At 38.8% G+C, this 26101-nt stretch overlaps 1 protein-coding gene across 3 annotated transcripts in view; it reads right to left on the bottom strand.

The window, feature by feature from the left end:
- arm (armadillo) overlaps positions 1-26101 on the bottom strand; it is an 85558-nt gene that overhangs the window by 20743 nt on the left and 38714 nt on the right. For all 3 annotated transcript variants that reach the window (XM_071591380.1, XM_071591381.1, XM_071591382.1), the window contains 5 exons: positions 14922-15076; positions 12535-12836; positions 8641-8789; positions 5431-5637; positions 352-606 (listed from right to left, as the gene is read on the bottom strand). In XM_071591380.1, coding sequence (XP_071447481.1) covers positions 352-606; positions 5431-5637; positions 8641-8789; positions 12535-12836; positions 14922-15076 — 1068 coding nt within the window. The remainder of the gene's footprint in view (positions 1-351; positions 607-5430; positions 5638-8640; positions 8790-12534; positions 12837-14921; positions 15077-26101) is intronic.

The following is a 26101-nucleotide window of genomic DNA, read 5'->3' as shown; positions in this document are numbered from 1 at the left end:
GTTAGAATTTGTGCAAAAATTGCCGGGCTATTTAAAAAAAAGAGAAATATGACAGAATTTGCAAAAAATATCAACAAAAAACATTAATATTCAAGAAAATTTGCTGGGAAATATTACAAGTTATACAATAAACATACTATTCTTTCCGCAAAACTGCGGGAGGAGGCGCAACAGTAACTTCTAAACAGAGTCAGCCGCTACGTGTACACAACAACACAACAACCAACGCAACAACAACTGGGTACAAAAACAATTCGCCTCGACCGGGACAAAATCAAACTTCGGGACTCCACCTGAAATAAATCAACAAGACCTTGCGTACTTCACATACAAGTCTGCAAAATTACTCACGCGTTGCGTATCCTGGAAGGCCCTGAGCAAGAGCCTGACGAGGTGATGTATTGCGCCATGGTCACGCAAGGGAGCATGATTGGCCGGGCAGAGCGCAAGGTTGCGCACAAGACCGATCACCGCCTTGACAAGCGGCCAGCGTGACGGCGGGTGGAGAAGTTTCACAATAGACTGCAAACCATAGTTGAGACGCACTGCATTCTGGGCCATCTCGCTTTCCACATGACGTGACGTCAGGTGACGCAATGCGCAAACCTGCGGGAAACAATGGTATGCGTGGTTTATGGAATAAAGTGTTGATAATTGTTTTAATTCATACATTACATAATACATTAATTTTAGATTTTTCGACAGACATTTAAATATTTTTTTAGAATATCTCTGAACTCCGTCCATGAGAGTGGTGAAATAGGACATTGTTGTGTTTGTTGAGTAGTTCCCAGCTCAATTCTTTCGGGGTGTACAACGCAGGGGTGAAAATCTGACGGTCTGATAGAGAAACAATTTTTTTGATATTTCTTCACTTACAGGGTTCGTCCGGAAAATAAGTGTACTGACTCCTGGGCTGGGCGCGCCGCTCCAGGTGCGCCCAGCACTACTCTGATGGGCTGCGATTGGAGGGGGGTATGTTGGCAAGCGACGCTGAAAAAAGCAGTCGGCTCTGAGCTGTGGTGTAGTGAGGAGCTCTGTTAATGCGAACCTCCACGCTCGACCCACGTCACGGTACGCGATGCCGAAGTTTTTGGAGCAGCGTTATTCCATCAAATTTGCGGTAAAGTTTGGGAAATCGTCTACCGAAACTGTCGGTAGATTAACCAGGCTTACGGGGAGTCAGCCATGTCCAGAAACATGATCTTTCGGTGGCACAAGATGTTCGTGGAGGGCAGAGAAGAGGTCGACGAGGAGTCTTAGAGAGGTTCCCGATGATGCCTTCGCGGGAGCGTTCCAGGAATGGGAACGCCGCTGGAACAAGTGTATCAACTCACAAGGGTCCTATTTTGAGGAATATTAGCTTAAGATATGTAAAAGTGTAATAAATTTTTTTTCCTGAGCTCAGTACACTTATTTTCCAGACGAACCCTGTAATTTTCCAAAACCCAATCTCCACCAAAATTAACAGAATACATTTTCCATTTCTATGCTCTAACGCAGCGATACAGGTTGCAAGATTAGCCTCCTGTCCTTTCAGCACAAGCTTAGTTCAATTTGCTACTTATTAAGACGCCTGTATGACACTACCAAGTAAAACAGTACTACTCAATTTACACTAATGGGAAATTTATTCAAATATAGACTACAGTATAATATTATGGGGATCAGCTGCTATTTCTCAAACCATCTTTAAAATGCAAAAGAAATCTATTAGAATAATCACCAGGGACCCTCAAAATGCTCCATCAAAGGCCTATTCCCCATGAATTAAATCTCCTACCACTCCCGTGCATTGACATTATGTTACTAATTCTGCTTTATATAAGAAATAACATTGGCAACCATTCTCTTAACTCTGCCCATCATCATCATCATTACACATTGAGGAAGTAATGACATCCATTATGGGAATACGAGAGCTACAGGGTCGCACCCAAAAGTGGTAGGACTGATTTTCTCTGGCACGAACACAGCGGTTGAGGGGTGTCTGCCTGGCAGGGTACGGTGGAGGGGGCTCTTAGCAACAGACCAACACCAACCTCAGTCACCTGCGGGCTGTCGTTGAGTCAGGACATTGTTTTCAGTGAAGCAACTTTTGTCCGCTTCGAAAAACAAAATGAATCTGAATTCAGGGCAACGTTATTCCGTGAAGTTTTGTGCGAAACTCGGGAAGACGGCAACTGAGACCCTCGATATCATCAAGCAGGCTTATGGGGACACTGCCTTAAGCCGTTCCACAGTATTTGAGTGGCACAAGTTGTTTAAAGAGGGTAGGGAGCTCGTTGAAGACAACCATCGCTCTGGACGGCAAGAACCGACACGAATGTGGACAGAGTGAGGACACTGCTGAACACAGACCGACGCTTAACCAGTGAAGAAATTGCAGACCAGTTGGGTCTGTCTGCATCCAACGTCCAATGCATTATTTCACAGGATTTGGTCATGCGCAAGGTGTGCGCCAAGATGGTGCCGAAAATTCTGAGTGTTGACCGACAGCTCCTGGCCAAATACAGCGTTGCTGCACCCACCCTATTCTCCTGATCTGGCACCACCGGACTTCTTCTTCTTCCCCCTGATGAAAAGACAGCTCAAGGGACGATGTTTTGACTCGATAAAGGCCGTTCAAGAGGCTTTGACGAGGGTCATCAACGTCATCCCCAAAGAAAATTTCCAGTGGGCAAAAGGGGAATGGGAGCAACGTTATACTAAGTGTGTAGCAGCTCAAGGAGCACACTTAGAAGATTATTAAGTCGATATAAGTATATCGTCAATGAAATTCTTGTAAAAAAATCAGTCCTACCACTTTTGGGTGCGGCCCTGTAAAGTATTGAAATTAAGAGACCCAATGAAATGGGCATCAGATTATATGACAGACTACACAAACGTATGAAGGATACTAAAAGGTAACTGCTGAATTTAAGCACAAATTAAAAGATAACTACTGCGCAAAATGTTTTACTTGGTTGGCGAATATATCTCAACAATATTCCCGACCAGTAAGTTTATCCTTTTAGTTTTATAGCAATGGTCATGGTCTGATTCATGTTGGAGATTGATGGTTTATCTAAATTTGATATTGCATGTTACAGCCAACGTTCATGGGTTTCTTCTTAACATTAATGTAACTATGAGCACCATTTCCTTCTCTATGTATCTTAATCGAGGCTGTCTCTTCGCTCCTTTTCAACGTGCCTTACATCATATACAAACACCACCCACCTGGCATTTTTGTACTGTGATATCTGGGCAATTTATTATAATAATAATAACAAAAGCACCAAAGGATCAAAGAGTTTAACATCCCATCCGAGGGACGGTACACTAACTCAAAGCGATGTTCAACAAAACCCATCTCAAGTAGGGATTGGGACACCACTCAAAACAATCTGGCACAGCCTGGGATTCGAACCCAGGCCCTCTGGTCGAGAATCTGGGTCAATTTCAAAACTAAACCTTAAATTATAGCAGAATTACCAACACATCAACACACAAACGGGAGCGTGAATTCAAAAATTGAATCAATCCAAGGAAATTCAATATAACTGATAGACATTGCGAAAAAAATTTGCCAAAGCGTGCCGTCTGGATTTTTTGCAAATTCATGAGAGCAATTACCTGCGGTATATTTCCCTCTCTTTAAGGTTTATTAAGTATGGTCTTCAATTGCATGCTCAGTTAGTGTTCTCCTCACAATAACAAATAGGAGACGAAAAATATAGAGCATCATTGCATGCGATTGAGGACTTCCTTGTCATCGCAACCGTTTCTAATGAACCAGAGGGGGTTTTCCCAGGAATCACAAGACCGTAGATTTATTCAGGACACGGCATAGGACGGTACACATATTAAATGAACCATGGAAACATTAGAAAGGCTTCAAACTCATCTAAACTAGACTCCTAGACCACCTGAATGGTTTCGTCCTTGATATAATCACTCCTCAAAGAGAAAGATTATACAAAGAGTCTCGTCAAGCAGAGGACTGCACAAGAGATAAAATGATAGGCTGAAAACTAAAGCACACTTGCTTTTAGACCATAATCAAAATGAACTTCAGAAACACTCCTGGTCTGGTGGCATGTGGAAGTAACATTCCCCTACACCGCGCGCATGTGAAGGTTTGAGATCAACTACATATACCCAGTGTAGTATTTTGAGAAGCGAAAGTATGAAGACGTGTTCTGGTACTTCAAAAAAAAATGACCTTCATGAGCACTCCTGGTGTCATGTGGAAGTAACATTCCGCACAAAACACATATGTGGGTATGAGGGCATTACATTCATCCGGTGTAGTATTTTGAGAAGCAAAGTATGTAGATGTGTTCTGGTAATACAACTGAAAAGACCATCTATAGCACTCCTGGTGGCATGTGGAAGTAACATTCCCCCTTTCAACACGCATGCTTAGGTTTGAGGTCGTTACATTATTCATCCAGTGTAGTATTTTGAGAAGCGGAAGTATTATGGAGTTCCAGTGTGTGCTATATATGTCAGCATTTGCGAGTTGAAACAGCTTGACTATTAAAAAGTTACTCCTACTGAGATAAAAAACGTCGTTCAAAAGGCTGTTTATTAAGTGAATTTTTTCGTTGTTATTTAGAATATCGTGGTTGAGAGTCTGGGAAAAGCCATTAATTATTGTAGGATGAAACACGAGCAGCGGACGTCCGAGATCACTGACCCACAGACGATTATATAAACATCAAAGCAAACTCGTCTTCTTGAAGATTTGATTCGAAAATGACCAAAGGCAAATCACTCATATCAAAAGCGTATGTATCGCATATATCACACCATACTATATATATTGGAATAATATATCCAATGTGGAACGTGGTGTCGGCTTCATTATTGTTTATTGAGTATTAATTGGGATGATAATACCTCTCCGTGATAAATCTGTGTTCACGATGGGTCCACCGCACCATCTCAAAGACACAGAGAACACAAACACACAAAACCCTCCTTCTCATTATTATTCCCCCTTAATGCGATACCTTGCGATGCCTTCTGCGATTTTTATTATTTATTTCTTCTCAACTCAAAGAGATACCTCAAAGGATAATCATTACACTTCATGATGATTTAGGTGAAGGTAAAAATTGTGTGTTGAATGGCAATGTTACTTCCACATGCCCACCAGGAGTACTTCTTATGGTCATTTTGTTTGTGGTGGTCTACAAACATAAGTGCTTTATTTTTCAGCCTTCCTTCGTACTTCCAAACTCGAAAAAAAATTGCCAATAATGTGTTTTCCCACTTATGACCAAGGACTTATCGAACGGCCCACTTGCTAACACATTAACACTGTGTCCCAAGACCTTTCTAGAGGCATAACTTAAAAAACGTTACAGAAAACCGACTTTAAACCACGGCACAGGTACCGAAAGAGGCACGACGAAGTACGAGAGCTTAATCTATACTCACGGCTGGTTCTGTGATCTCCTCGCGGTCTCCGGCATTGAGCACGGTACGAACAAGGGCATCCACGCCACCAACTTGGCACACGGCCACCTTGTTCCGCTGGTTGTTGCAAGTCAAGTTGGACAGGATACCGGCGGCACAAGTGACGACATTTACGTCACCAGACGACAGCAACTGTACCAGACTTTGGAGTAAACCTTCCAGGCCGTCCTGCGGAGAAAGAAAACGGAATATCATGGCATCGGGAACACTTCAATATTGCATGCATTCACCTCCGAGCAACTCGTTTGGTTTCGACAGCCTGTTCCTTCTGCCGAAACCACAAAAACTACGGTAGCTACACCCTTTCCTCTTCCTCGGTTCAATTTCTCTCTTGAATCAAAAGATATGGATGGATTATAAACAGGATTACAATGATATGAACCGAAATAGATTGAAAAAATCTAATAATTTTGATTAGAACACGAGAGAAGTACACTTCCTCATTCATTTTCAATTAATATGAGTTTCCTATGAATAATAAGCACATTTATTTTCATATTACAGCCATTTTTACGAAAGAAACATCATTATTATTATTTCAACAAAAACACAGAAATATCAGCTCTGGAATCAACATCATCAGGTATTTTCCCTCTAAAAAACTAACTCCTACCTTCTCAAACTTAAATATAAACTATGATATTAATTAATTGATTCAAATTTGTTTAAAATTATGAATAGGAATTAAATGAACTCATTTAAATATTAAATATAACACTAAACTCTTAACTGAACTAGACTGAATTCACTCCCTGAGTGCTTCCCCAACGAAACATCTGCATTTGGTGATCATATCAACAAATAATGTTCAATGTTTAAACTTTTGCATTAATTATTGAAAATGAATGGTTCTTTTGGTTTCTAAGAACATGTGGAGACTGTACTTTTGAAATTAGCTTTGTATTCCTTCGAAAACCACAGACAAACAAAACTCTCTCACAATCCAAAGGCGACAATGGCAAATGTAATTTTTTTTCAACCCGACAGAAACTATTATTGTCCATTATAACAACATAATTTTAAAGTTTAAACATTCCTCTATCTTTCAACATAATTGCCATTCCGATTGATGCGTTTTTGTAGGCACTACGGAAGTTCTAACAAACCCATGTTATACCAACTGACCAAAATAATACCCTAATACCTATTTTTTCTCAATTAATTCAAGAGTTTCAAGGCAATTGTAATTGCAGTTCTTTCAATTGCTAAGTCATTATTACGAAAGGGTGTAAATAGACAGATTCAATGCATCAAATCATAGAAACAGATTGATTTAAGAGGCAGTTCACATTTACATTGAATGAATTATGAAATGAAAACTAAAGCTATGTATTCTCTCTCCACCTTAACCCTCTTAGTGCGGCAGGCCGATATATTGGCTTTCGTATCCCTGGCGAAAAGTGCGGCGGGCCGATATATCGGCTCTTGCGTAGGTTATTGTTTAAATTGTTGTAACTTATGGTTTTATCTTTGATAATTTATGGTTTTTGTACTATCGATAGGGTGAATTCCATAGAATTACGTAACTATTTTTTAAAATTTTTTTTTTAATAATTTTAAATGCTTTTAAAAAAGTATATTTCTTACTATAATTTTTCGTTCAGTTTTGTACATGTCGGGAAGCTCAGCCTAATTGTTTGCTCGTTTTTTTCTCTGAGTAGTCTTTCCACTACGAAAAGCTACTGAAAGGCTACTAATCTGTTTTCATCTGTAATCTCTTGAATGTGTTATGGTGTTGATATATAACTGCTTATTCAGACTTTGTTGAGACGATGGAAATGAGAGCACTGCTTTGTAATCATTTTGGTTTCTCTTGCCGTCCGTCGTATCTAATCAATTGCGCCCTGTGTAATGGATTACATTGTCAGCAGTTCTCTGTGAGTTAGAACTTGGTTTTTTCCTCCCTTTAGATTGTAAGCACATTGCCGCAGTCTCAAGGAAATGGGGAAAAGTTCCAATTTGACTAAGGTGAGATCAGCCTTTTCAACAAAATCGAACTATGCAGAGGCTGACAAAAAAATTTGTAACTCACTGGTTTTTCTTTATTTATTTATAATATTTTCTACATGTCTTTTTGATTGTTTATTATATTTAAATATCATAGTTTAATTGAAAAATGTTTTTTAAAAAATATTCTTCAAATTTATGATACTGTAATAATTACATTTATTATTCAGATGATGTAAATGTATTACATCATTATTAACTACAATATTTTATTATAAAATAAAAAAACTGCATGTGGATATCTAAACAAATAACTTCATAATGTTTTCTTTTTCCTAAGGTGATACATTTTCTTAAATTACCCTTCGCACTTCTCACTGAGTACACCTGAAATCCCCGCCGCACTAAGAGGGTTAAAGAATAATGTGAACCCCTATGGGCTAACGAAAGCTAAAGAGATACGTTAAATGAAATAAAAATAGTAAGGCAATAGAATAGAACTGTTTAAATCAAAAATATAAACAATATCAACACCCCTTCGATTTTAAACTCCGAAATTTAAGTCTAGTTCCTAAGAAAATGATACATTTTTGAAAATTTAGTATTTATAATAAAAGCACATCATTAAGTATAAAAGAGAATTTAATTATCTTAACGATTCAAGTGTTATTAAAATTCCAAGGAGCCAGCAAGAGAGACTTAGCATTGACAAGTGAAAATTTGACGTAATTTGAATCATAACTAAGATAGATTTGGCTTTGGTAAGCCTTTACCTATTTCCCATTTAGATAAACTGCCCATATAGTATTCTATACTTAATTTTGCACTAATCAGTAGAATGTATCCGATTTAAGATCGAAAAATGACTGAATTATAATGCAAACTCAAGGTTAAACACTGTTTTTGAGCCAATCGGAACATTTTTTGCACATTCAGGACATTAAAAAGGTTGAAAGGAAGGCTTTGGAGTGTGCAAAACGGTTTACTTACGACTTTAAACCCAAGTTATAACACAATACTAAGTATTGTATGTGATACACACAAGGAACAGTTTGCAAAAATGCCATTTTTGCAATATATTACCTGTGAGCAAGTGTAGATTTCGCACGAAAGCCATCATTAGTCATCTTTGCAATGCAAATTATTGTTTTAGGGTTTACAAACGCAAGCCTATTCTACCCATTCCCACCCTTCTTCCTTTCGGGGATTCTGTGGTTTACTCACAACTTTGGTTCCGGCATCAGAAAGGTTCCGCAAAGTCCACAGACAATTCTGGACGAGGCGTTGTGAAGGATCTCCCAGGTGCATGGCCAAAGCCTGCATCCCGCCAGCCTCGACAATGGCCGGCTTGTTGCTTGAGCACACCGACAGAACTGTCAAAACAACGCAAGAGAAACATCACCATACCATTCCAAAAACATACGCGACACTCGAGAAAATCACAAGCAACCCTTTGCACGCCCAAACACAGTCTATGACAACATTAACCATATACCAGGACGATTTTAAAAGCAAGGTCCACCTATTTTCCCATGAGAAATCAAATCTATTCTCTCAACTTTGCTTACATCGTAGGGGAAAGTTTGAGAATTGAGCTATTTTTCCACATATTTTTATTAATTCTCAGATAAGACTTTTTGCAGACGACTGTATTATCTACAGGAAAGTCGAAAATGACAGAGACCGTGACAAACTTCAAAGGGACATTAATAAAATGGCAGATTGGGTGACAAAAAATGGGATGGATATTAATGTTAACAAATGCAAATCCATCACTTTTAGCAATAAGGTAAATGGAAACAATGGGGAATATAAATTCTCAGAAAATGTCATTCCTAGAAGTGATACTGTCAAATACTTAGGTGTATATTTAACTAAGGACTTAGGGTGGGGGCTAAATGTGGAGTGCATCTATAAGAAAGCTTTCAAAACTCTTCATTGGGTAATGAGAAACCTCAAAGGGAGCGTTAGAGCAACCAAGGAGAAGGCATATCAGACCCTAGTAAGACCAATTTTAGAGTACGCTTCTCTTGTATGGGACCCTCATGAAGAAGGTCATATTTAAAAACTGGAAAAGGTGCAAAGAAAGGCTGCCCGATATGTACTGGGGAAGCATAGGAGGATGGAGAGTGTGTCTGACATGCTAGAAACGCTGGTCTGGGAACCTCTAGAAATTAGAAGGAAAGTAAGCAGACTTCGTAGTGGAATATTCCGCATTCTGAATGGGAGAGAAAGCCTGGACAGCAGAGCTAAGGAAAGAGGCGGGGAACCCACATTTCAAAAGGGAGAAATGACCACAAATTCAAGGTAAAATGCTGGGCACAGAGAACTAATTTGAAGAAATTTTCTTTTCTAAATAGAACAATTGTTGATTGGAACACCTTACCTGCAAAAATATCTGAGCTCTTTCCTTATACAGAGTGTATACTTTTAAGAAAAGATGTAAGGTATACCTGTATATGTAATAATTTGATTGATGAGTGGTATATTGTATTATATGTAATAGCTTAATTTTTTTTCAATTTATCTTTTTTTTTCTTGCTGATTAATGGTTGTAAATGGGATGGGGATTCACTTGTTTTGTTAAAGAGATTTGTGTTTTGAAGTCTAGTTTTATGTATTATCTTTTGCAATTATTTGGGACTTGTGTGCCACCTGACAATGTCTATTAGCACATGTGTATTTTTAATAATAATAATAATATTCCACAGAGTCGCCTTGACGATCAATCACTTTTTGCATCCTTGTAAGCAGCTTCTCAAAAATACCGGCATCGTACCTTTCTCCCACCATGTCACAAAGCCAACTGCAACGACTGCTTCTCAGATATAATAAATTCATCCTGCCATTTAGTGGAAATGCACGGTGAGAAGTGTATTATGGATATCAAAAACGTGCATCGGAAGTGGTGCTGGGAGTTTATTGAGATGGCCGGGAGAACGTCCACGATGAGCAGCGGTGGATGGGGCGGCCCGAGTTTGCCATTGGAATCAACAACGGTGGCTCCAATTGACGAGATGGTCGTGCCCAATAACCAGAGGGAATTACCCTTCATTTAGATAAAGGAAGGCCTTAATGAATGAAGAGAGAGAGTGGCTACTTCTCTGTGCTGCAGAATATTGCGTGTCGGAGTTCAATCAGTTACAAACAAGGTGTCTGTCCCCTCACCAAAAGGAGTGTGTTTGCATATCATAATACAATGCACGTCCACGTGTCTTCACATCAAACGACCACCCTACTCAATGAATTCGGCTGATGGGATATATCATCGACCACCCTCCTTACAGCCCAGAGGACGTTGCCCTCCAAGTGACTACCACTTGTTTCCCGCTCTCAAAAAACACCTTAGGAGGACAGAAATTCAAGTCAGACGAGGAAAAATGCAAGAAGAAGTCGTCATAGTTGGCTTTGTGTGACGTGGCGGGAGAAATGTACAATGCCAGTATTAAAAAGCTGCTTAGAATGATTCAAAAAGTGATTGGACGTCAAGGCGACTACGTAGAAAAATAGCTAAAAGCTAAAACTTTCCAACAATGTACGCAAAGCTGGGAATAAATTTGATTTTATATGAAAACAATTAGGAGACCTTACTATTCGAAACACCCTCGTACATAGAAAACTGAGTTAGGAGGATAATTTATATTAACCGGATGCTTAGGCAAACAAACTCTTTTGTTTTCCAATATTTCAATTGCATTCTCATCCAAACATTTCATTAATAAACTCAAAACACTTAAAATTGTACTCCAAAAATACCTTTTTTTATCTCAAAACTACACTTTTTTCACATCAATCATGATTTCATGTAAACCACAAATTTTTATTTACAATAATTCCCGGCACATAATGCACAAAAGGACATACTGCTCTTTTCAAGATATCATTTATAATAAAAATATTTCAATCAGATGAAATATTACTACAAAAATCGTAGTGTTTCAAAGTAACAATGACAGGGTCCACACAATAAGTATCAGGACTAGCTCACTGTAGCCTAAACAGAGTGGTGGATGGGGTTCCGACCGGTGAGCTCAGTAGAGGGGTCCCCCACCACTCAGGCGCACTTTAGTTCAGTCCCGAAGGATAGGTCAAAAGGAACTCAAAGGATAGCTCAAAAGGAACACAAAGGATAGCTCAAAAGGAACTCAAAAGGATAGCTCAAAAGGAACTCAAAGGATAGCTCAAAAGGAACTCAAAGAATAGCTCAAACGGAACTCAAAGGATAGCTCAAACGGAACTCAAAGGATAGCTCAAAAGAAACTCAAAGGATAGCTCAAAAGAAACTCAAAGGATAGCTCAAAAGGAACTCAAAGGATAGCTCAAAAGGAACTCAAGGGATAGCTCAAAAGGAACTCAAAGAATAGCTCAAAAGGAACTCAAATGATAGCTCAAACGGAACTCAAAGGATAGCTCAAAAGGAACTCAAAGGATAGCTCAAAAAGAACTCAAATATAGCTCAAAAGGAACTCAAAGGATAGCTCAAAAGGGAATCAAAGGATAGCTCAAAAGGAACTCAAAGGATAGCTCAAAAGGAACTCAAAGGATAGCTCAAAAGGAACTCAAAGGATAGCTCAAAAGGAACTCAAAGGATAGCTCAAAAGGAACTCAAAGGATAGCTCAAAAGAAACTCAAAGGATAGCTCAAAAGAAACTCAAAGGATAGCTCAAATGGACATCAAAGGATAGCTTAATAGGAGCTCAAAGTATAGCTCAAATGGACATCAAAGGATAGCTTAATAGGAGCTCAAAGGATATCGGTTCGACTCCACCGAGGTGGTTCAAGAGGAGACGACAAAGGCTCTCAACAGTAATCAGGAAACTGACTTCCAGCGGGCTTTTGATGAGTGGCAGACCCACTAAACTAAGCATGTACCAATGTAGGAGGAATGTATTTTGAAGATTATTAAGTAATTTTAATGAAAACTGCAATAAATTTAGATTTTTCCAGGAACAGTCATGAACCAGTCCTGATACTTAATGTACGGACACTAAATATAAAACGGAACTGCTGCATTAACAAATTAGACAGCTACATGGTCAGAATCAGATGTTTCACTCAACGACCGACAACAGAAGGGCAACAAGAAGGGCATAGATAGATCTACCGTTGAAGACTCACCTTTCAATACCCTTGAAGTGGTCCAGAGAAGCTTCTCATAGTCATAAGACCGCAGAATGCGCACCAGCTCAACCGGTCCTTGCGACGCAAGTATAATCAGCTTGCTCTCCTGGTTTCCGTACGCAAGAATCTGCAGGCAGTCGGTCACTATGGCCAGGAACTTGACGTTGTTCCTCTGCAGGAGGGCAACCATCTTCTGGAGACCTCCAGCCAAGCGCACTGCCATTTTGGAACCCTCCTGGTGCAGCAGGAGATTGTGCAGCGTGGTGATGGCATAGAAGAGCACCGACTCCACTGGGGAACTGCGTGCCAAGAGTAAGAAACAGTACAATAGTGACATTTGGGTCAACACTCATTTCTGGTTTCTTTAAATCCCTGAACCGCGGTACATTAAACCAGGATCCAGGGTGTATATATTTATATATATATATATATATATATATATATATATGTGGGCCACGACAGTCCATGGGTTAGAGTGGTGGACTACTGACCGGAGGGTCCCGGGTTCGATTCCCGGGCAAGACACTCTTAGCACCTGTAGCTCCACCCAAGCTATGTGATTTTTTGGGTGCCAGGTCTTCCTGGGAAACCATAACCTGCACAGGCAAAGGAACTGGCCCCCCTACCCTCATAAGTGAACAAAAACATATATACACACAACATTTATATATATATATATATATATATATATATATATATATATATATATATATATGTATATACACATAGTTATATGTATATATACATATATATTGATACATATAAATAAAATATATATTTATATATATGTATGTAAAACCAATACTACAGTAATCAACCCGAAGGTCGGTTTTGTGTGTGTGATGGTAGAGTTCACCCAGTACTAAGCCCGACGGCGTGTGAAATTCACACATGGTATTTCAGGGGGCCAGTTCCTTTCCTGTGTCAGTTACGGTTACCCAGGAAGATCTGGTTAAAAATCACTTTAGCTTGGGTGGAGCTGCAGGTGCCCAGAGAGTTGCCCGGGAATCGAACCCGGGACCCTCTGGTCAGTAGTCCAGCACTCTACCCCCTGGACTACCGTGACGCACACATATATATATATATATATATTACATAACACATACATACATAATAATATACATAAATTTCAAATTTTTCCTTCGACAATCCCTACCACCTGTCATTAACTCAGAAAATGATTACATTCACGTAAAACAAATAGAAATATAGCTTTCCTCTTGGGTAAGTAAATTATTAATCTCAAACCTATTGTGAAAGACTCATAGAGCCCTTCATTACAATATCATCTCTCATAGATGAACCTTTTTAGAGCCACATTATCTTGCAAACACACTTTGTTAAGGGAAATAAAATGGCTCCTTGGCAACTGCAAACAAATTAATCCGTTGGCGTGATGCCATTAATATTTTCGGCGAGATAAAAGCAAGAATATGACAGACAGACCAACATTTACAGGGTTCGTCCGGAAAATAAGTGTACCGACTCCTGGGCTGGGTGCGCCGCTCCAGGCGCGCCCAGCACCGCTCTGATGGGCTGAGATTGGAGGGGGGTATGTTGGCAAGCGACGCTGAAAAAGGCAGTCGGCTCTGAGCTGTGGTGTAGTGAGGAATTCTGTTAGCGCGAACCTCCACGCTTCGACCCACGTCACGGAACGCGATGCCGAAGTTTTTCGAGCAGCGTTATTCCATCAAATTTGCGGTAAAGCTTGGGAAATCGTCTACCGAAACTGTCGGAATGATTAACCAGGCTTACGGGGAGTCAGCCATGTCCAGAAACATGATCTTTCGGTGGCACAAGATGTTCGTGGAGGGCAGAGAAGAGGTCGACGACGAGTCTTCGAGAGGTTCCCGATGATGCCTTCGCGGGAGCGTTCCAGGAATGGGAACGCCACTGGAACAAGTGTATCGACTCACAAGGGTCCTATTTTGAGGAATATTAGCTTAAGATATGTAAAAGTGTAATAAATATTTTTTCCTGAGCTCAGTACACTTATTTTCCAGACGAACCCAGTAAGTGCCCGCATTGGTGAAATAAAACAAAATGAATAGGTATTCCATGGACCAAATGGAAAAATTAAGAATTTCAGTTCGTTTCTGTGTTCTTACGGGCATTGTACCAAAAAAATATTCTTATTTATTCCATGTGCCTACGTCAAGTAAATGCCAAGTATGCCACGAGCACTTCCCTGATGAATTTCTCCAAAGAAAACACAAGCTTTGCTCTGACAGACTCATCTCAGTGTGTACTAACATTAATAACAATAAAATATTTCATTTTTTCCAAGGTTTTCCAACTGAAAATGGTCACATTCCCTCAGTCTTCCGGGTAGCTGGACGATTTGGGAGCAATTCGACCAGAGTTGAGCCAAATTGGTACCTCACCTGAGCAGTTTGACGAGTGCTGGAATGCCACCACTCTTGAAGATGGCCAGGAGACCTTGACGGTGATGTGACAGGTTGTGCAGAGTCCCCACGGCTCCTTTGGTCGTCTCCAGATCGTTGCTGTTCGAGATGGCCCTCACCAAAGCGGCTACCATCTGCATACCGGACGGCGCGGAGAGTGGATGATTGAATTCAGAGGAAAAACTATTTAAGCCAACCATTCCATCAAGTCTACATCGACAGATGGCACTCCAGAGCCAACGTAGTTATGAAGATAATGTCCAAATGCTGATATTTCGGTCACCAGAAAGCTGTCATAGGGTAATACTAACACTAATCTACTCTCCCACAACTTACAGATCACAGTTAACTCACGATATTGCCCACGTGCTTAATGGATTGCTTGATAAAGTACTGAATATTAATAAAAACACCACACTTAAAACGTATGCAGTTCTAATACAGGGTGCCAGAAGATATGCAGTCATTTATTAAAGCAATTCATTGAATAAATTCATGCAAACGCTTCTAATTCACACTCATTTGCTTCCTAAATGGCATCTCACGATTTTTCTCAACTCTTTCGATTCTGAAGAATGTGATCAGTTTAAATGATAACCACATATCCTCTGAATATTTTATCCAACCGTACTTCATGACTCATACAATAACATGTCTAATCGACAGTTTACTATATCGCAAAACCTCCTTTGCTTAAATACCACGGGATTGAAACAATTTAAAATGAATGACGCTCAGAAAACAGGAACGCTACACAACCGGTTAGAAAATGACAGCAACAACGTACCCTGAACGTAATGACGTACCCTGTACAATGAAACATTGTACAGGGTACGGCGTTTATATCCGGAAAAGCACGGTTTACTTGAAAGATGTTTTCCCTGTTGGATTAGCAAAACCTTCCCCAGACTTCTCCGAAAGATTATACTTAACCACAGCATCGTATAAACAGTTGATCTGTGGGGTATTATTACAGAATAAGAATCTAGAACTATTATTCGAAATACTATAATGCCCAAGTGCAATAAGACTTACGAGGGCCGTTCAATAAGTACCCATGTTTGATGGCAAAGAGCGTTCCTGAGGGAAGTTTATGCTATCATCGTGTGGTGCCATCTATCAAACGACGGTGAAACAACAAATTTCAGACTGATTTAAAAAGGTTATTTTGGATTTGGCAGCCATTTGAGTGTACGATGTGTTTCGTGTTTGAAGCTAAGATGGAAAAAGAGAGCAGTTTCATTTGGTGATTCCCTTTTTGTGTTTTTGGATGGGGACACTTCACTTTGTCATCTATGACTACAGTTAGATATTGGTTCAACGAATTTAAACGTGGGCGAACATCTGTTTTTGATGAGGAGCGACCAGGACGCCCGGCAGACGTGGTTGCCAAGGAAATCATTCAAAAAGTCCAAGCCATGATTCTCGCTGATCGACGAACGAAAGTGTGCAAAGTAGCAGAGGCCGTGAGAGGTGTGTCGACCAGAACGGAAATTAATATTTTACATGATAAGTCGGCAAAATGAGAAAATTGTCTTGCCCGATGGCTGCCGTGATTGCTCACGGTGGACAACAAGCTGATCCGGTTGTCAACTTCAAAAACTGCATGAACTACGTTATGATTTGCTGCCGCACCTCCCGTATTCACCCGATCTGGCTGCCTGTGACTTCATGAACTGCATGAACTACGTTATGAATTGCTGCCGCACCCCCCGTATTCACCCGATCTGGCTGCCTGTGACTTCATGAACTGCATGAACTACGTTATGAATTGCTGCCGCACCCCCTGTATTCACCCGATCTGGCTGCCTGTGACTTCATGAATTGCATTAACTACGTTATGAATTGCTGCCACACCTCCCGTATTCCCCCGATCTGGCTCCCTGCGACTTTTTCTTATTCCCTAAACATGAAGAAATGGCTCACGGTAGAAACATTTAGCTCAAACGAGGAAGTTATCTTCGAGAGACAGAGGCATATATTGGAGAGTCCCACAAATCCTGTTTTTTGGAGGGGATAAAGAAATGGTGGGAACGTTGGGTGAAGTATATCTTTCTAAAAGGGGACTATATTGAAAAATATATACATATGTTTTTGAAAAAATGGTTTCTTCATTTCTAACACGGGTACTTATCTAACCGCCCTTGTATATCTGGATCAAGATCTCATGCTAGGGCACTTGTAACGATAATTCTAATGAGAACCGTTACGTGTAAGCATGACTTTGAAGTCAACTGGTGGATCTCTAATGTTTTAAGTATTACCCATAGGTCATACTTGGTTCAAGCCCACTATGAAGCTTCTGTACACTTATTAAGAAGCATAATTTTAAGTAGCGTGACCGAATGATTGGGAGTTGAACATTTTCTTCAGTCAAACAAAGGCTCAGGAGTGTCTTCTGCCGACGCTAGTTGTCACTGGGAGATTTGGTCATGGCAACAGAACAAGATGCAATGGATTGACAAAGAAGTATGCATCAGGGAGAGGGAAAAATAGGGAATAGACGTGATACTATCATGTGGGCACTGCCGTTTAATGTCTCCATGCAACCATGCAGGCAGTGGCAAAAACAAACCTGATTATATGAACTCCACACACAATCAAACCCACCAAACACTTGTATGATTAATTCGAAGGGTAACAAAAGCACAAACAAACAAGGCTTGCACAGCAAAGCTTGCTCTACAACGGCAACCGAGGCTACGCACCACAAAGTGGACAATACATCCACAAGAGACATTAAGCCAAACGGTTACCATACATACCACCCGGACACATGCAGATCATCTGATAAGTCACTCAAAGCACATGCCAAACTTAAAAATCCACAACCGATTCTTCATCAAACGTTAATACAACCAATACCGACAGCTCAACTTTAATTCGGTCACAATGAATCATTAGTCTAACATCCAATTATCACTATGTCGCAGTTTAATCTAGCTAGACAAGTGTCTAGATGTACATTACTCTCTTATAATTCTACTAAAACTAAACAAATAACATGTAGATTGCTATCCTATTAAATTCCCGGCAATGTTCCAAACGCCAGCTTCGCAAGAGAACGTTTGCATCAATGCAAACTCAATAACCACGGCAATATATTAAAGATAATCACAATAAGCACTAGACCGGGCATTAATTGACCCAGGTTCAAATCCCAGTCATGTCAAATAGTATTTTACACTCCAAAATAAATGCACTCTTAGAGATTTCTCCTCTTTTGCCATAGTTTAATCATTAATAACAAAATTACTACCAGAGCGCATTGAAATTTAAGGCCTCCTATTGGTTTTTTCATGGAAAATAAATTTATTCTCTCAACTTTGCATACATCTTTGGAAAGGTTGAGCATTTAGCTATTTTCCTACATAGTTGCCTTGACGATCAATCACTTTTTGCATCCTTGTAAGCAGCTTTTTAATACCGGCGTCGTACATTTCTCCCGCCTCGTTACACGAAGCCAACTGACACAGACTGCTACTTCCACTTCTTCGTCTGACTTGAGTTTCTGTCCTCCGAAGGCTTTTTGAGAGCGGGAAACGAGTGGTAGTCGCTTGGGGGCATTGTCTGTGCTCTAACGGGGGTGGTCGATTATATCCCAGCTGAATTCATTGAGTAGGGTGGTCGTTTGATGTGAAGACACGTGGACGTGCATTGTCACGATATGCAAACACACTCCTTTGGTGTCTCTCATATCCTTATTTTGTCAAATTCCAAAGAAACTGCGGGAGATGCCACAACAGTAACTTTTAACGGAGTCATCCGCTAGTGTGCATTTCAATGCAACAATTTCAAAGCATAAAAATCATTCGCCTTGACTGGGACTAGAACCCAGATCCCTCAATATCCGGTCGAGTGCTTTAGCCACTTAAGCTACCGGGACGCCTCGGTAGCTTAAGTGGCTAAAGCACTCGACCGGATATTGAGGAATCTGGGTTCTAGTCCCAGTCAAGGCGAATGATTTTTATGCTCTGAAATTGTTGCATCCTTATTTTGTGTTAAATGGCTCGTCCAAGTTTATTTTGAGTCTCACAGTAGCTTTTTGAGTATATTTGTTATTCCTATCGACATGAAATCAACCAACAGAACCCCCTGTCGGTCCCGGAAAACGGTAGCCATAATCTTTCCCATTAGACTTCTCTGTCTAGAACTTTTTGGGCTTTGGTGAGGTCAGGGTGGCATCATTGTTTCGACAGTTCCTTCGTTTCCGGGTTGTAGTGATGTGCCCCTGTTATCTCCAGTTGATATCGAATCCAGAAATTAAATGAGGGAGTGCAAGAAGCAGTCCTCAGTTGGCTTCCTGACGTGGCGTGAGAAAAGTATGATGCCTGTACTAAAGAGCTGGTTACAAGGATGCAGAAAAGTCATTAATAATGAAGGCGACTCTGTGGAAAAACAGCTAAATGCTCAGCCTTTCCATACGATGTACACTTAAGTTGAGGGAATAAATTTGATTTTCCACAAAAACAAAAATTGGAGATATTACTATTCAATACGCCCTTGTAGCTAAGCAGGAGACAGATGTTCAACCCAATCACATGCTTTAAGTAAACACAATCACTGTACCATTACAAATTGCTCTTTTATTGTTAATATGATCATGTATTTAATGTTGAAAGATTAGACATTATACAGGGACGCACCCAAAAGTGGTAGGACTGATTTTCTCTGGCACAAACGGAGCGGTAAAGGGGGGTCTGCCTGGCAGGGTAAAGTGGAGGAGGCTCTTAGCAACAGACCGACAACAACCTCAGTCGCCTGCGGGCTGTAGTTGAGTGAGGAAATTGTTTTTAGTGAAGCAAGTTTTTTGTCCGCATCGAAAAACAATATGAATCTTAATTTAGAGCAACGTTATTCCGTGAAGTTTTGTGCAAAACTCGGGAAGACGGCAACTGAGACCCTCGATATGATCAAGCAGGCTTATGGGGACACTGCCTTAAGCCGTTCCACAGTATTTGAGTGGCACAAGTTGTTTAAAGAGGGTAGGGAGCTCGCTGAAGACGACCATCCCTCCGGACGGCCGTCGACGGCAAGAACCGACATGAATGTGGACAGAGTGAGGACACTGCTGAACACAGACCGACGCTTAACCAGTGAAGAAATTGCAGACCAGTTGGGTCTGTTTGCATCCAACGTCCAACGCATTATTTCACAGGATTTGGCCATGCGCAAGGTGTGCGCCAAGATGGTGCCGAAAATTCGGAGTGTCGACAGACAGCTCCTGGCCAAATACGGCGTTGCCACTTTGCCGCACCCGCCCTATTCTCCCGATCTGGCACCACCGGACTTCTTATTCTTCCCCCTGATGAAAAGACAGCTCAAGGGACGACGTTTTGACTCGATCAAGACCATTCAAGAGGCTTCGACGAGGGTCATCACAACGGCATCCACAAAGAAAATTTCCAGCGGGCGTACGGGGAATGGGAGCAACGTTATACTAAGTGTGTAGCAGCTCAAGGAGCATACTTTGAAGATTATTAAGTCGATGTAAGTATATCGTCAATAAAATTCTGGTAAAAAAATCAGTCCTACCACTTTTGGGTGCGACCCTGTAATCCTTAATTCCAGCTTGTTTTGTGGTCGAACCAAGTAATGAAGCCAATTACAATCGTGCACACATCTAATACAAATTGAACGAGAATTACTAATAAAAACATTGAACATACAAACAAGAAGTAATGATAACCTCATTTTGAACTAGGAAAAACATTGAAACACCTTCTTAAGAGCACACAACAGACTTATAGTAGGTCATAATTTCATTAAACATTCTTTAGATTGTCGACAACATGAAAGACGAAACTGACATTTCAATGGATACTGTAATAAAACAATATTATTTTAAAGAAAGACCCATTACATCACCTTACCCATCTAATGTACGCAATTTATATTAACATCCGGCTGGAATGGACATTGCAACTCTCACAAACAGAGAGTATTTTCATGCAAATCATGCCATGCAGACTCAAGCCGCAGTTCCGGCATGCGCTAGATAAAGGACGGCTTTGCCAACTGTAGTGATTTGTACCCAACACATTAGTTCACTAGGTCGAGTCGACGCAACTGCCAATTAAGCAGTTTCAGGTTCTCATGCCAATCCTAATTGAAAATAGTCCACCATGAGCCAAATATTACTCCTGTGGTGCTACCAATACATTGGACGCTGTGCCATAAATTAAGTTATGAGTTCCCAGAGCATTACTGCGTATCAAGTACCCCACAGAAGTCCATACAAACGATTGAGCACACAAAAGTAAACTTACATTATGAAGTTAATACTGTCGCCATTACTTAAGCTTAGAACTTTTTAATTTTCATGAGACTTTCCTTATTTCAACTGAGTTTCATAAGTCCCAAGACGCTGGTTACGGTTTGAACGAGGTCATTACAACATTCAATCAAAAATATGTTTATTTCTTTACAAAATTATAGTTAAACATAGTCACCCCGCGACCTACGGAGTCTGATCCCAAAATTAAGTCGAACAAGTCCAGGAAACAAAACCCATTGCTGATACAGATATGAAGACCAAGTAAAATTCTTCAAAACAGCTTCCCATTTCATCGTTTCCCAATTAGAATTTTCTCTGTTAAATACGCCCTGCTATTTTCAATTGATAATGATAGTTACACATTCTCACCAGCGAAAAAGGCTACGGTCAAGAGGTTACATTAAACAGACTTTCAATAGACAATTCAAATCCAAAACATTCGGACCCCAGCTAACAATCCAACTGAACTGTTCAGTACAACTGATCCATGTAATAAAAATTAACAAAGTGGCTTTAGGTACAAATACTTATAGACGCAATTAATCGAAACAGCCACTTAAACAAAGCGCTTCAACCTAGATCAAGCCAGAATTGCAAACCCATCATTCTAATTAACCCTCTTAGTGCGGCGGGCCGATATATCGGCTTTTGTATCCCTGGCGAAAAGTGCGGCGGGCCGATATATCGGCTCTCGCATAGGCTATTGTTTAAATCACCGTAACTTATGGTTTTTTCTTTAATAATTTATGGTTTTTGTACTATCGATAGGGTGAATTCCATTCAATTATAAGACACGTTTTTTTAATTTCCTATTAGCAATTTTAAATGCTTTTCAAAAAGTATAATTCTTACTATAATTTTAGGTTCATTTTTGTACATGTCGGGAAGCTCAGCCTAATTGTCTGCTTGTTTTTTTTGTCTGAGTGGTCTTTCCACTCTGAAAAGCCACTGAAAGGCTACTAATCTGTGTTCATCTGTAATCTCTTGAATGTGTTAATGTGTTGATATATAGCTGCTTATTCAGACTTTGTTGAGTTGATGGAAATGAGAGCACTGCTTTGTAATCATTTTGGTTTCTCTTGCCGTCCATCCTATCCAATCATTTGCGCCCTGTGTATTGGATTACATTGTCAGCAGTTCCCTGTGAGTTAGAACTTCATTCTTTTCGGCCTAAGCACATTGTCGCAGTCTCAAGGAAAGGGGAAAAGTCCCAATTTGACTTAGTGAGATCAGCCTTTTCAACAAAATCGAACTATGCAGAGGCTGACAAAAAAATTTGCAATTCACTGGTTTTTCTTTATTTATTTATAATTTTTTCTATGTGTCTTTTTGATTCTTTTTTATTTTAAAAAAGGTAGTTTTAATTGAAAAATGTTTAAAAAAAATATTACTATTGTGCCTAAAAATCGAAATATTATTGCTAAAAAAATATTCTTCAAATTTATAATACTGTAATAATTACATTTATTTTTCAGATGACGTAAATGTATAACATCATTATTAACTACAATATTTTATTTTAAAATAAAAAAAACTGCATATGGATATCTAAACAAATAACTTCATACTGTTTTTTTTTCCCTAAGGTGATACATTTTCTTAAATTACCCTTCGGACTTCTCACTAAGTACCCCTGGAATCCCCACTGCACTAAGAGGGTTAAATGTCAACTAGATAAACACATTTCTGGTTTAACTTTGTGGAATTCTTTCAAGATAAGGGTAGAAAAAGAAACTTTACCCTTCCACGTAGAGATATAACACTTCACACAACCATGGTTTCGATTCTGCGAAACATCACCACCTGACAATAATGCACAGCATCACAAACCATGGTCTTGCAAATTATTAAATCTTCATGCAGAAATGCCAAGTTTCCTTCTCTACCATCATGAAAACATCAAATCATTCGCACATCTCTCGCAAATGTACCGTTCGGTATTTTCTGGCCAGACTAAGATATAACAAAGCTTAGCCATTCCCTTTTCCTAGGAGTAGTATTCAGGGTAGGCGACCGACATCTGAGGTCATTTTCGCCATAGAGGATGGACAGCAAAGGATGAAGTGTGGAGAGGAGAAACCCAGCGTCGGCATTAGCCTACTCTTTACGAAATGCGCCAAGGGATCCGCAGCTTAACGTCCCATCCGACGGATGGCGTACTCTCTCAAAGTGCCCTCCACAAAGTAATTCAAGTACGAATCGAGATACCTCTGAAAAATATTCAGCACTGCCGGGATTTGAACCCGGGCCCTCTGGTTGGGAAGCCAGTACGTTAGCCCCTGCACCATCTCAATCCCCTCCCATTTCATTTAAAACTCAAACGATAAGACCAAAAGCGTCACTGAAATGCTTATTGAGTTTGGATGAGAATCATTTGAAGAAAGACGACTCAATGCTAGGTTGAACTTAATAAATAAATTCAGATCCCACCTCCTATCCCCTCATTCATATTGTTTCCTCTTGAAGAATTAACTGTCAAGTGAACACAGGTTGGTCTATTCCTTCCTTCCTGGTGTCATACTAATTTAACACATTTGAAGCTGGAATAGTCTTATCTAATATACTACAACGCGGTGAAACCCGACAATGCAGAGTACTTCTAATATACTTTATTAAATAAAAAATAGAGCATTTAGAGTACTTAATATACAAGCTGATAGGACGGTGATACAACAGGTAAGAAAAAGCAAATACTTTGGGGTTTCCACTTCAATTCTCAAATCTCTTGGGATGAACACATAAAAATTGTACTTTACACAGTAATTTAAATTATGCCTCCTTAACAAGGTCCATTAGATCCGCTGTTTCAATAACTTGTTCTCTGCACACACTACACTATGGAGAATTTTAATCTCAAATAGTTTGTGTCATTTCAATGCAACAATTTCAGAGTGTAAAAATCATTCGCCTTGACTGGAATCCTGGTTGGTGGCGAATGGTTTTCACACTCTGAAATTGTTGCATTGAAATGCACATTAGCGGATGACTCCGTTAAAAGTTACCATTGAAACTATATGTTAGTAAGGACAACCTAATTAATGCCTACTATGCATTCTTTCACTCACATATTACTTACGGCATTAGACTTTGGGGACATGCATCTGATATTAAGCTAATCTTTGTGAAGCAGAAAAAGGCAGTTGGTACCTATACTAATTCATATCCACTTGAACACTGTAGACCTCTCTTTTTAACTTTAAAAATTATGACTGTCTTCAATTTATATATATATATATATATATATATATATATATATATATATATATATATATATATATATATATATATATATATATATATATATATATATATATATATATATATATATATATATATATATATATATATATATATATATATATATATATATATATATATATATATATATATATATATATATATATATATATATATATATATATATATATATATATATATATATATATATATATATATATATATATATATATATATATATATATATATATATATATATATATATATATATATATATATATATATATATATATATATATATATATATATATATATATATATATATATATATATATATATATATATATATATATATATATATATATATATATATATATATATATATATATATATATATATATATATATATATATATATATATATATATATATATATATATATATATATATATATATATATATATATATATATATATATATATATATATATATATATATATATATATATATATATATATATATATATATATATATATATATATATATATATATATATATATATATATATATATATATATATATATATATATATATATATATATTCTATTCATTAGTTCATGTAAAAGAAAATACGAGTATGTACTCCACTAGGGCTGACGTTCACAGCCATAACACCAGAGCAAAGTCTAATATGGATTTTCCATACTGTAGGCAAGACAGGAATTACAAAGTTGAAGGTCTACCTATCAAATTGTATAATATGCTTCCAAATTCTGTGAAGTCTGCCACTAATTTAACACATTTGAAGCTGGAATAATCTCATCTAATATACTTTTTTAAATAAAAAAATCCCTTTTCCAGTCCCCAGTATTATGGCCAACAAGTCCAATACATTGTGTCCCTTACAGAACTCCTAATTTTCAACACATCGCCAAGTATTGAGTACTCGCTTCTGGCTCCGAGCAATGAAATCAGTCTTTTCCTCAACTTAACATAGTCTAACCACTGAAATGCATCGACCGACAAAGTGAGCAAGGCTTCAAACACAGCACCACATTGAAACCCATCAATACAGCTGGCAATAACGTCCCCGGGTAAAGAAATAAAAGAAATGTTATTCACCATCTATTTGGGAAATTTCCAAATTAAATCCAGGTTTTCCAATATAGCGACGAGAAGAAGGAATAGGAGAAAAGACATAGTCATTAGTTAAACATTCACCAAAACCAATCACCCAAGCACAAATATTTATAAATGTATATATACACACACACACACATATAAAAGATCAGTTAGAACTACCATATATGCTCAGGAAACAACGGAAATTCTAAAATTTTGCAGGTTTCCACAGTCCGATTGCCAAAATTCTTTTCTCATTACATCATTATACATTCCCCTGAAGTATTATCAAATTATCAGCCATGTTCATTGATTACTTAGCCCGTGGCAGAAGCTAACGCTAGACATGTTTTTATTAGCTTCACGATTTCCGTTGGTTATAATGAAATGTATCAAAGAATTTATATCAAATTTTGGGTAAAAAATGAAATCAAGCATTATTTTAAGTGTGTGAAATGTTAGCAAAGGCCTATGGTGAGTCTGCTATGAGTACGAGGGTGGTCCCAGAAGTACCCAGCCTGATA

This window comes from Hetaerina americana, unplaced genomic scaffold, assembly GCF_022747635.1.
Source record: "Hetaerina americana unplaced genomic scaffold, ioHetAmer1.1.p SCAF_45, whole genome shotgun sequence".
Taxonomy (NCBI): Eukaryota; Metazoa; Arthropoda; class Insecta; order Odonata; family Calopterygidae; genus Hetaerina; species Hetaerina americana.
This window is presented reverse-complemented; position numbering and strand designations above follow the sequence as displayed.